Genomic DNA, 12,027 nt, shown 5'->3' on the forward strand with positions numbered 1-12,027 from the left:
AATGTGAAGTCAAGTGGGCCTTAGAAAGCATCACTATGAACAAAGCTAGTGGAGGTGATGGAATTCCAGTTGAGCTATTTCAAATCCTGGAAGATGATGCTGTGAAAGAGCTGCACTTATAATGCCAGCAAATGTGGAAAACTCAGCAGTGGCCACAGGACTGGAAAAGGTCAGTTTTCATTCCAATCCCGAAGAAAGGCAATGCCAAAGAATGCTCAAACTACGGCACAATTGCACTCATCTCACATGCTAGTAAAGTAATGCTCAAAATTCTCCAAGCCAGGCTTCAGCAATGTGTGAACCGTGAACTTCCAGATGTTCAAGCTGGTTATAGGAAAGACAGAGGAACCAGAGATCAAATTTTCAACATCTGCTGGATCATGGAAAAAGGAAGAGAGTTCCAGAAAAACATCTATTTCTGTTTTATTGACTGTGCTAAAGCCTTTGACTGTGTGGGTCACAATAAATTGTGGAAAATTCTGAAAGAGATGGGAATACCAGACCACCTGACCTGCCTCTTGAGAAACCTATATGCAGATCAGGAAGCAACAGTTAGAACTGGACATGGAACAACAGACTGGTTCCAAATAGAAAAAGGAGCACGTCAAGGTGTATATTGTTACCCTGATTATTTAAGTTATATGTAGAGAACATTATGAGAAACGCTGGGCTGGAAGAAGCACAAGCTGGAATCAAGATTGCCAGGGGAAATATCAGTAACCTCAGATATCCAGATGACACCACCCTTATGGCAGAAAGTGAAGAGGAATTAAGAAGCCTCTTGATGAAAGTGAAAGAGGAGAATGAAAAAGTTGGCTTAAAGCTTAACATTCAGAAAACTAAGATCATGGCTCTTGCCCCATCACTTCATGGGAAATAGATCGGGAAACAGTGGAAACAGTCTCAGACTTTATTTTTTGGGGGGCTCCAAAATCACTGCAGATGGTGATTGCAGCCAAGAAATTAGAAGACACTTACTCCTTGGAAGGAAAGTTATGACCAACCTAGATAGCATATTCAAAAGCAGAGACATTACTTTGCCAGCAAAGGACCATCTAGTGAAAGCTATGGTTTTTCTATTGGTCATATATGGATGTGAGAGTTGGACTGTGAAGAAAGCTGAGTGCCGAGGAATTGATGCTTTTGAACTGTGGTGTTGGAGAAGACTCTTGAGAGTCCCTCGGACTGCAAGGAGATCCAACCAGTCCATCCTAAAGGAGATCAGTCCTTTGTGTTCATTGGAGGGACTGATCCTGAAGCTGAAACTCCAATACTTTGGACATTTCATGCGAAGAGTTGACTCATTGGAAAAGACTCTGATGTTGGGAGGGATTGGGGGCAGGAGGAGAAAGGGACAACAGAAGATGAGATGGCTGGATGGCATCAGTGACTCAATGCACATGTTTGAGTGAACTCCGGGAGTTGGTGATGGACAGGGCGGCCTGGTGTGTTGCAATTCATGGGTTTGCAAAGAGTCTGACATGACTGAGTTACTGAACTGAACTGAACTTATCTGATATGTATATTTATATCTGATTCATGTTGCCACGCAGCAGAAACTAACAGAACATTGTATAGCAATTATCCTCCAATTTAAAAAATTAATGAAAATAATAGTTACAGTAATACAAAGAATAGGAATGGAATATAAAGATTAACTTTTTCCTTCCAAACATCTTCATCATCTCCACTACCTTCATTTTGTTTAGATTGCAGAGCATATGACTTCTTCTACAGTCCCCATAATAGCTATTAATAGCACAATAGCATAGTAGCTATTAACAGAGCATTGGCTAAATGTCTCAATTTATTAAGTGCTTAGGTTACTCCTCCTCTAACCTCAATGACATCCCAAGCCATAAAAACTAAGGCCACAGACCCAAATGCTTCATTCAGTTCTGACACCCTTATGGCATTGAAACATGTGTATTATTATATGTGTAATGAATCGCCAATCCAGGTTCGATGCATGATACAGGGTGCTTGCGGCTGGTGCACTGGGATGACCCAGAGGGATGGGATGGGGAGGGAGGTGGGAGGGGGTTCAGGATGGGGAACACATGTACACCCATGGCGGATTAAAGTCAATGTATGGCAAAACCAATACAATATTGTAAAGTATTTAGTCTTCAATTAAAATAAATAAATTTAAAAAATTAATTAAAAAAAAAACAAAAGAGAAAGGGCATGTACACATTTGAGGGCACCCAGAATAGAGTGATCAGGAGGATCAAGCCATCTGGAAGCTATCAAAGGAAGAAAAGTGGGATCGTTTAGATAGTTCTTCTGGAGATTAACAAGAGATGTGATCATTATACTCAAATATTTAAAGAGCTGTTACATAAAAGAGTAGTAGTAATAGTAGTAATAAGATAGCTGCAACTGCTAACACATACATAGCACTTAGTATATGCTGGACTGTGTTTTAAGCACTTTATATATATCAAGTCTTAGTCACTGCAACATTTTGAATTAGTTAATATTATTTATGATTGACTCCATTGTACAGATGTAGAAAAATAAAGCACCTAGAGAGGTTAAATTACTTGCCCCCAAATCATAAATTTAGCATAAGAGTTAAGATTCAAGCACAGATAGTTTGGCTCAAGAGTCCATGCTCTTAATTATAATGTCAGAGACTTCTTTGTTTCCTGAGGGAATAACTAGACTCAATGGATAAAATTTGTAGCAGTGCAGGTGGATTTCAACTCAATATATTAAGAAATTTCCTAAAGTTTTAGCTGTTCAACACATGAACTGTCAACTTTTTTCTTTCTGACTATAGAAATACTTTAAACACACACACACATACCAATATTCATGCTTCTCTTAGATTTTAACAAAAACTCAGGGTTTTTTACACTTTATCACATGGAATAGAAGAGACCAGTCATTTTCCCTAAAATTATTTTCAAATATAATTTTAATTCTTACTTGGTATGGAATTATCATATGTTTTGATGGTTATTTCTTGCCTGTTTAAAAAAGAAAATATTTTAATTGAATTTGTACTATGTCTAATAATAATAATAACGACTATTATTACTAAGATACCTTTAATAATAATGCTGTCAGAAATCTGATGTGTTCTCTGAATTCCATTATCTAAGACTGTTTAACTATAATCCACAATTCCCGTCCTCTAAATCAAGTTATAGATGTATATGACTGTATTTCTCATCAAAACTTGAATAAAAATAGACTATAGATCAAAACTGAAATAAAAACACTCCAGTTAAAATAAATAAATCAATTTAAAAAAACTTGGTAGAGAAGGAAATATAATCTTATGGGCATATCTAAATAAACTTACTAATGACAAATTTAACTTAGTAAAAAAAAAAACCCACTAATTTGAAAAATTCTATAACCTGCAAAATATCTTATTTAATTATATAGAGCAATAAATAAAATTAGTTCCCCTGCAATTTTCTAATGAAAACATCTAAATCAGTATGAACCATATATCTTCTAAATTCACTACATATATTTTGAAGACAACCTACCACATTTTAATATTCTTAGTATTTAAACCACTAATTATGTGTGAGAGGGGAACATATAAATGTTGATCTGTATTTTGAGTTGCTCCTACACATGGGAAAATTGGTCCACGGTATTTTCCATTTGGAAATTACACATGTAATATTGTAATGATTGTGTTGTTTATCAAAGACACACATGGTATAATTTGTTTTTAATTTTAAAATTTGTATCTTTTTAAAATTTTATTTTATTTAAGTATTACTTCCTTATTAATTAGCAGGAACAGTAGATTGTGACCATTGCTAATTCTGAGATTGTACTTGTGTGTGCTAAGTCACTTCAGTTGTGTCCGACTCTTTGCAACCCAGAGTCTCTAGGTGTGGCTCAATCAAGTCTATTTAAAAACTCTCACAGGTTATTTGGACACTCAGTTCTAGTTATGAATCACACTCAGTTCTATGTATGAATTCATGGTCTTGAAAAAGAAAACTTCATAGATTTTTGAAATAGTCCAAGCTTGTGATGTTTGCTTTTTCAAAAAAATAGATCAATGGTCTATTCATTTGTATTGAAACCACATTTATTCTATAGCAGAGCTAAAAGGTTAAATGTCCTGGGATCCTGGAAACTTAATTGTTTGAAACTTTGAAATGCTGGCTGGGTCACTGCCTTCACATACTGGGAAAAATACTTTGCACCTGTATTGTTTTTGACTTCTTTGCTACAGGCTAAAGTAATCTTTTTCAAACTTTCTTTTGAGCACAACTCAATGTGTGTGATATGTGGATAATTCAAATTCTACTGTAATAATATAGTTTATAAATCATGCATAGCCAGACATCCTGGAATGTGAAGTCAAGTGGGCCTTAGAAAGCATCACTACGAACAAAGCTAGTGGAGGTGATGGAATTCCAGTTGAGCTATTTCAAATCCTGAAATATGATGCTGTGAAAGTGCTGCACTCAAAATGCCAGCACATTTGGAAAACTCAGCAGTGGCCACAGGACTGGAAAAGGTCAGTTTTCATTCCAATCCCAAAGAAAGGCAATGCCAAAGAATGCTCAAACTACGGCACAATTGCACTCATCTCACATGCTAGTAAAGTAATGCTCAAAATTCTCCAAGCCAGGCTTCAGCAATACATGAACCATGAACTTCCTGATGTTCAAGCTGGTTTTAGAAAAGGCAGAGGAACCAGAAATCAAATTGCCAACATCTGCTGGATCATGGGAAAAGGAAGAGAGTTCCAGAAAAACATCTATTTCTGCTTTATTGACTATGCCAAAGCCTTTGAATGTGTGGATCACAATAAACTGTGGAAAATTCTGAAAGAGATTGGAATACCAGACCACCTGACCTGCCTCTTGGGAAATTTGTATGCAGGTCAAGAAGCAACAGTTAGAATTGGACATGGAACAACAGACTGGTTCCAAATAGGAAAAGGAGTACGTCAAGGCTGTATATTGTCACCCTGCTTATTTAACTTATATGTAGAGTACATCATGAGAAAAACGACTGGAAGAAGCACAAGCTGGAATCAAGATTTCCAGGAGAAATATCAATAACCTCAGATATGCAGATGACACCACCCTTATGGCAGAAAGTGAAGAGGAACTAAAAAGCCTCTTGATGAAAGTGAAAGAGAGTGAAAAAGGTGGCTTAAAGCTCAACATTCAGAAAACGAAGATCATGGCATCCGGTCCCATCACTTCATGGGAAATAGATGGGAAACAGTGGAAACAGTGTCAGACTTTATTTTTGGGGGCTCCAAAATCACTGCTGATGGTGACTGCAACCATGAAATTAAAAGACGCTTACTCCTTGGAAGGGAAGTTATGACCAACCTAGATAGGAAATTCAAAAGCGGAGACATTACTTTGCCAACAAAGGTCTGCCTAGTCAAGGCTATGGTTTTTCCTGTGGTCATGTATGGGTGTGAGAGTTGGACTCTGAAGAAGGCTGAGCGCCAAAGAATTGATGCTTTTGAACTGTGGTGTTGGAGAAGACTCTTGAGCGTCCCTTGGACTGCAAGGAGATCCAAACAGTCCATTCTGAAGGAGATCAGCTCTGGGATTTCTTTGGAAGGAATGATGCTAAAGCTGAAACTCCAGTACTTTGGCCACCTCATGCGAAGAGCTGACTCATTGGAAAAGACTCTGATGCTGGGAGGGATTGGGGGTAAGAGGAGAAGGGGACGACAGAGGATGAGATGGCTGGATGGCATCACTGACTCGATGGAGGTGAGTCTGAGTGAACTCCGGTAGTTGGTGATGCACAGGGAGGCCTGGCGCGCTGTGATTCATGTGGTCGCAAAGAGTCAGACACGACTGAGTGACTGAACTCAACTGAACTGAACTGAAGACAGAAAATTTTAAGAGATGAAATAAAATACATAAATTGAAGCTGTAATATGCTATTCACACATTTCAATTGATTATCTTGCATGTGCATCTCATTTTGGAACACACTAGAGAAGGCAATCAAGAAACAATGAGAAATGGGAAAACAGTCAAATATCACAACATGTCTATCTTGTATATGGGCTTCCCAGGTGGTAAAGAACCTGTCTCCCAATTCAGGACACGAAAGAGATGTGGGTTTGATCTTTTGGTTGGGAAGATTTCTGCCACTGTTTTTGCCTGGAGAATGTCATGATTGGAGAAGCCTCGCAGGCTATGGCCCATAGGGTCACAAAGATTTGGACACTACTGAAGTGACTTAGCATGCACTGCCTTGTATACAACTGGCCTCAGTCTCACATCATTAGGGCTGTAATATAGTTAAAATCCTGAGAGTTTTTATTCATTCCAAAGTGTACATTTTAGTGCAATAAATGATTGTGTGCATACAGTTTGTTACATAAGTGATCTGAACCTATATTTTGAAATAAAGGGGAAAATTAGTGACGGAAGTCAGAAGAGAATGGAAGTCATATTTAGTTCTAAAAACAAACAAACAAACAAACAACAAAACAGCTAAAAGCCCTGACAATTTAAGGTTTTTATCATAGCACAAATATTTTTCAAAAGTGAGTGTGAAATAGACATTGTTTTTATATTAAAATAAAAAAAATTGTGAGAGTTGTATGGCTAGCAGAAAGTACAAAAATACAAGTAAGAATTCTTCAGGTAGAAGGAAATGACCTAAGATAATACATACTTAAGATAAAAAAAAGAGCATAAGACAGCACATATTTGGGTGCAGAACATGAATATTAAGTATTTACACATAATAATGATAATCTGGTAAGCTTAAAATAAAATTTATAAATTTAAATTCAAAATTGATAGTGGTAATAAAGATTGGTGAAATAATTGGAGTTAAGGTGTTATAAGAAGCTTGATTAGGAGTTGTAAAGACAAATCTGTGATATACTTCTATAAATTAAAACATAACCACTAAATAATAACTAAAATTGTATAAATAAAATAATAGAGAAGGAAATGTAATTAAAATGTTTGATTAATATAAAGGAAAGCAATAAAGGATAAATAAACAAAAACATGGGATAAATAATAAAACTAAAATGATAGGTGTAAATTCAAACATAAAGCTATTACATTAAAAGCAAATGGACTGGGGACTTCCCTGGTGTGCAGTGAGTAAGAATTTGTCTGCCAAAGCAGGAGACACAGGTTTGATCCCTGGCCTCTGAAGTTTCCACATGCTGTAAAACAACTAAGCCTGAGTGCCTCAACTACTGAGTTTGTTTGCCACAACTGCTGAAGCCTGTGCATCTAGATCCTGTGGTCTGTAACGAGAAGCTACTGTAGTGAGAAGCTCATGCCCAACAAGAGTAGCTCCCGCTCACCACAGCTAGAAAAACGCCCGCACGCAGCAACAATACAGCAAATTCTTTACCCTCTGAGCCACCAGGGGAACCCAAGAATACTGGAGTGGGTAGCCTGTCCCTTCTCCAGGGGATTTTCCTGACCCAGGAATCGAACAAGGGTCTCTTGCATTGTAGATGGGTTCTTTACCATCTGAGCTACCAGGGAAATCCAAGAAAGACCCATTGCTGCCAAAAATAAATAAAATTTTAAAAATCAAATGGACTAAAATCAACAAGTTATAGAGGTTTTCTGCATAACATTGGGCCTATAATTAACAATACTGTATTTTACACTTAAAAATTTGGTGAGTAGTTCTCATGTTTAATTTTCTTACCACAGAAAACTATATGGACTAAGTACACCACTTAAAACATGAATCTGCACAGTGGATTATAATAAACCTAAAATATAAGAGAACATGATTTTTTTTTAATGGAAAAGGGATACACTGTGTACCTTAATGGATAATAAGCTTGTGGAGCTAAACTAATGTCAAAGTTACCTTTAAGATACATAAAGGTAAATAGGAATATTTTATAATGGTAAAGGGGTTAATCCAACAGAAAGATGTAATAATTCTAAATATGCATGTACCCACTGACATAGCTCTAAAAACCATAAAACTATAATTTATAAAAGGAAAAGTAATGTGGAAACTGACAATTATAGTTGGGAACTTCAGCATATTTATTTAAATAATTAATAGAACAAGAAGAAAAGAATATACAGTAGAGATACAAAAAAGTTGAATAACATGACTGACAAAAGTTGGCATAATATAAAGACATTACACCAAATAACTGCACAATACTATACATTTTCTTCAAGTTCACATGGAACATTTAACAAAAGTGACCATAGGCTAGGCAATAAGCAAGTCTAAACAAGTATCAAAGTACTAAATCATATGGCATATGTTTGCTACTCACAGCTGACTAAAGCTAGAAATCAACAACAGAAACTAAAAAAAAAAAAAAATCTAAACAATTGGAAATTAAAAATACAATCTATGGATCAAAGAATAAATTACAATGGAAACAAGAAAATATTTTTAAAACATTTTGAAGAGCATAAGGTAAATACAGTATTGAAATATTTGTGGGGTGTAAAAACCTATTTAAAACTTTGGATGTAAAAACCTATTTAAAACTTTATAACTTTAAATTTGTAAATTAGAAAAGAGGAATAGCTGAAAAGTTAATGACTTAAGTATCTAGTTTAAGAAGCTAAAAACAGAACAGCAAAACAAAGCCAACATATATGAGGAAAAAATAATAAAATTATCATCAGAAAGAAATAAAAGATGCAAAAGCCTTATGCTAATGTATTGAAAATTTAGGTGAAATAAGCAAATTCCTTTAAAAAGAAAACATATTAAATCTGAAACAAGGGTTAAGTAGAAAATATGACCCAGAGGGATGGTATGGGGAGGGAGAAGGGAGGAGGGTTCAGGATGGGGAGCACATGTATACCTGTGGTGGATTCATTTTGATATTTGGCAAAACTAATACAATTATGTAAAGTTTAAAAATAAAATTAAATTAAAAAAAATAAATTCAGCATAAAAAAATAAAAATAAAGATAAAAAAAAAGAAAATATGGATTGCTATATCTATACTAAAGACATTGTTTGATCATTAAAAACTTACCGACATAGAGAATTCCAGGTGTGGATGTCTTCATTGATTAATTCTCCCAAACACCTAAGGAAGAGAAAGTAACAATTATTCAAAAAATCTTCCAAAGAACAGACAAAGAAGAATGACTTTTGAATTTATTATATGAAAAAAACATAACGTTGATACCAAAATCTGATGAGGTCATTAATAGAAAAAAATCACAGACTTATATCTCTCATAAATATAAATACCCCTACCCTTAAACATTCAATCTAATTCAATACATAGAAAGGATAATCTACCACAATAAAGCAGGATTTAATTCAGGTTAGTTTAACATTTGAAATTCACCACATTAACACATCAAAATAAAGAAGGGAAAATTATATGAACATTTCAATATGCAGTCTAACAAATTCATGGTAAAATTTTAGCAAATAAAAATTGGAAAGAAACTTCCTTAACCTGATAAAGGATATTTAAGAAGACTAGAGAAAATACAAATACACAGTGCTGAAGCATTAGAAATATTCCCCTTAAGCTCAGAAACAACAAAAGGATATCTGCTAGTAAAACTTCAATGTAATATTTCACTGGAGGTTCTAGCTAGTGCAATAAGGAAAGAAAAATATAAACAAAATGTCAAGAATAGGGGGAAAAATAAATAAAACTGTTAGTATTTACAGGCAGCATGTTTATGTAGAAAATCCACACAATTAGAATTAATAAGATAATTTAGCAAAATAGATATAAGATTAAATGTGAAAATCAATTATATTTAGGTATACAACCAATTAGAAAATATTTTAATAATACAATTTGTCAGTTCAGTTGTTACTCAGATGTGTCTGACTCTTTGAGACCCATGGACTGTAGCACACCAGGCTTCCCTGTCCCTCACAAACTCCCAGAACTTGTTCAAACTCATGTCCATCAAGTCAGTGATGCCATTCAACCATCTCATTCTCTGTTAGTCCCCTTCTCATCCCACCTTCAACCTTTCCCAGCATCAGAGTCTTTTCCAATGAATCAGTTCTTCACATCCGGTGGCCAAAGTATTGGAGCTACAGCTTCAGCATCAGTCTTTCCAATGAATATCAGGACTGATTTCTTTAGGACTAACTGGTTTGATCTCTTTGCAGTCCAAGACTCTCGAGAGTCTTCTCCAAGACCACAGTTCAAAAGCATCAATTCTTTGACATTCAACTTTCTTTATAGTCCAACTCTCACATCCATACATGACTGCTGGAAAAACCATAGCTTTGACTAGACGCAATTTGTCTGCAAAATAATGTCTTTGCTTTTTCATATGCTGTCTAGGTTGGTCATAGCTTTTCTTCCAAGAGCAAGCGTATTTTAATTTCATGGCTGCAGTCACCATTTGCAATAATTTTAGAGTCAAAGAAAAATAAAGTCTGTCATTTTTTCTATTGTTTCCCCATCTATTTGCCATGGAGTGATGGGACTGGATGTAGGATCTTAGTTTTTTGAATGTTGAGTTTTAAGCCAGCTTTTTCACTCTCCTCTTCCACTTTCCTCAAGAGGCTCTTTGGTTCCTCTTTACTTTCTGCCACAAGGGTGGTGTCATCAAAGTATACATAGATGACACCACCCTTGTGGCAGAAAGTAAAGAGGAACCAAATACATAGATGACACCACCCTTGTGGCAGAAAGTAAAGAGGAACCAAAGAGCCTCTTGAGGAAAGATGTACTCTGCATCATGGGCTTCCCTGGTGGCTCAGAGGTTAAAGCGTCTGCCTGCAATGCAGGAGACGTGGGTTCAATCCCTGGGTCAGGAAGATCCCCTGGAGAAGGAAATGGCAACCCACTCCAGTATTCTTGCCTGGAGAATCCCATGGATGGAGGATCCTGGCGGGCTACAGTCCACGGGGTCGTAAAGAGTCGGACATGACTGAGCGACTTCACTTTCACTTTTCACTCTGCATCATGGCATCTGGTCCCATCACTTCATGGCAAGTAGATGAGGAAACAGTGAAAACAGTGACAGACTATTTTTTGGGGGCTCCAAAATCACTGCAGATGGTGACTGTAGCTATGAAATTAAAAGAAGCTTGCTCTTTGAAGAAAACTCATGATCAACCTAAACAGCATATTAAAAAGCAGAGACATTACTTTGCCAACAAAGGCCTGTCTAGTCAAAGCTATGTTTTTCCAGTAGTCATGTATGTATGTGAGAGGTGGACTATAAAGAAGACAGAGCACCAAAGAATTGAACTGCAGTGTTGGAGAAGACTCTTGAGAGTCCCTTGGACTGCAAGGAGATCCAACCAGTCCATCCTAAAGGAAATCAGTCCTGAATATTCATTGGAAGGACTGATGCTGAAGCTGAAACTCCAATACTTTGGCTACCTGATGCAAAGAACTGACTCACTGGAAAAGACTCTGATGCTGGAAAAGGCTGAAGGCAGGAGGAGAAAGGGACGACAGAGGATGAGATTGTTGGATGGCATCACTGACTCAATGGACATGAGTTTGAGTAAACTCCAGGAGTTGGTGATGGACAGGAAGGCCTGGTGTGCTGCAGTCCATGGGGTGCAAAGAGTCGGACACAACTGAGGGACTGAACTGACCTGAACTCTGCATATATATTAAATAAGCAGGGTGACAATATACAGCCTTGACATAGTCCTTTCCCAATTTGGAACCAGACTATTGTTCCATGTCCAGTTCTAGCTGTTGCTTCTTGACCTTCATACAGATTTATCAGGAGGTATGTAAAGTGGTCTGGTATACCCACCTCTTGAAAAATTTTCCACAGTTCGTTGTGATCTATACATTCAAAGGCTTTGGTGTAATTAATAAAGCAGAAGTAGATGTTTTTATGAAACTCTCTTGCTTTTTCTATGATCAAACAGATGTTGACAATTTGATCTCTGGTTCCTATGCCTTATCTAAATTCCACTTGAACATCTGGAAATTTTTGGTTCACGTACTGTTGAAGCCTGAATGGAGAATTTTGAACATTATTTGCTAGCACGTGAAATGAGTGCAATTGTGTGGTAGTTTGAACATTCTTTGGCATTTCCCATTTTTGGGATTGAAATGAAAACTAAACTTTTCCAGTCCTT

The 12,027-nt window shown here is 36.4% G+C and overlaps 1 protein-coding gene across 2 annotated transcripts in view; it reads right to left on the bottom strand.

Moving 5' to 3' along the window:
* The window catches only part of CYLC1 (cylicin 1), a 44,105-nt gene that overhangs the window by 15,173 nt on the left and 16,905 nt on the right, over positions 1-12,027 (bottom strand). The window contains exons 2-3 of one of the 2 annotated variants that reach the window (XM_070785405.1): positions 8,969-9,022; positions 2,935-2,975 (exon numbers count right to left, since the gene is read on the bottom strand). In XM_070785405.1, the coding sequence (XP_070641506.1) occupies positions 2,935-2,975; positions 8,969-9,022 (95 nt within the window). The remainder of the gene's footprint in view (positions 1-2,934; positions 2,976-8,968; positions 9,023-12,027) is intronic. The other variant, XM_070785406.1, reaches the window with a different exon arrangement.

Source organism: Bos indicus, chromosome X, assembly GCF_029378745.1.
Source record: "Bos indicus isolate NIAB-ARS_2022 breed Sahiwal x Tharparkar chromosome X, NIAB-ARS_B.indTharparkar_mat_pri_1.0, whole genome shotgun sequence".
NCBI lineage: Eukaryota > Metazoa > Chordata > Mammalia > Artiodactyla > Bovidae > Bos > Bos indicus.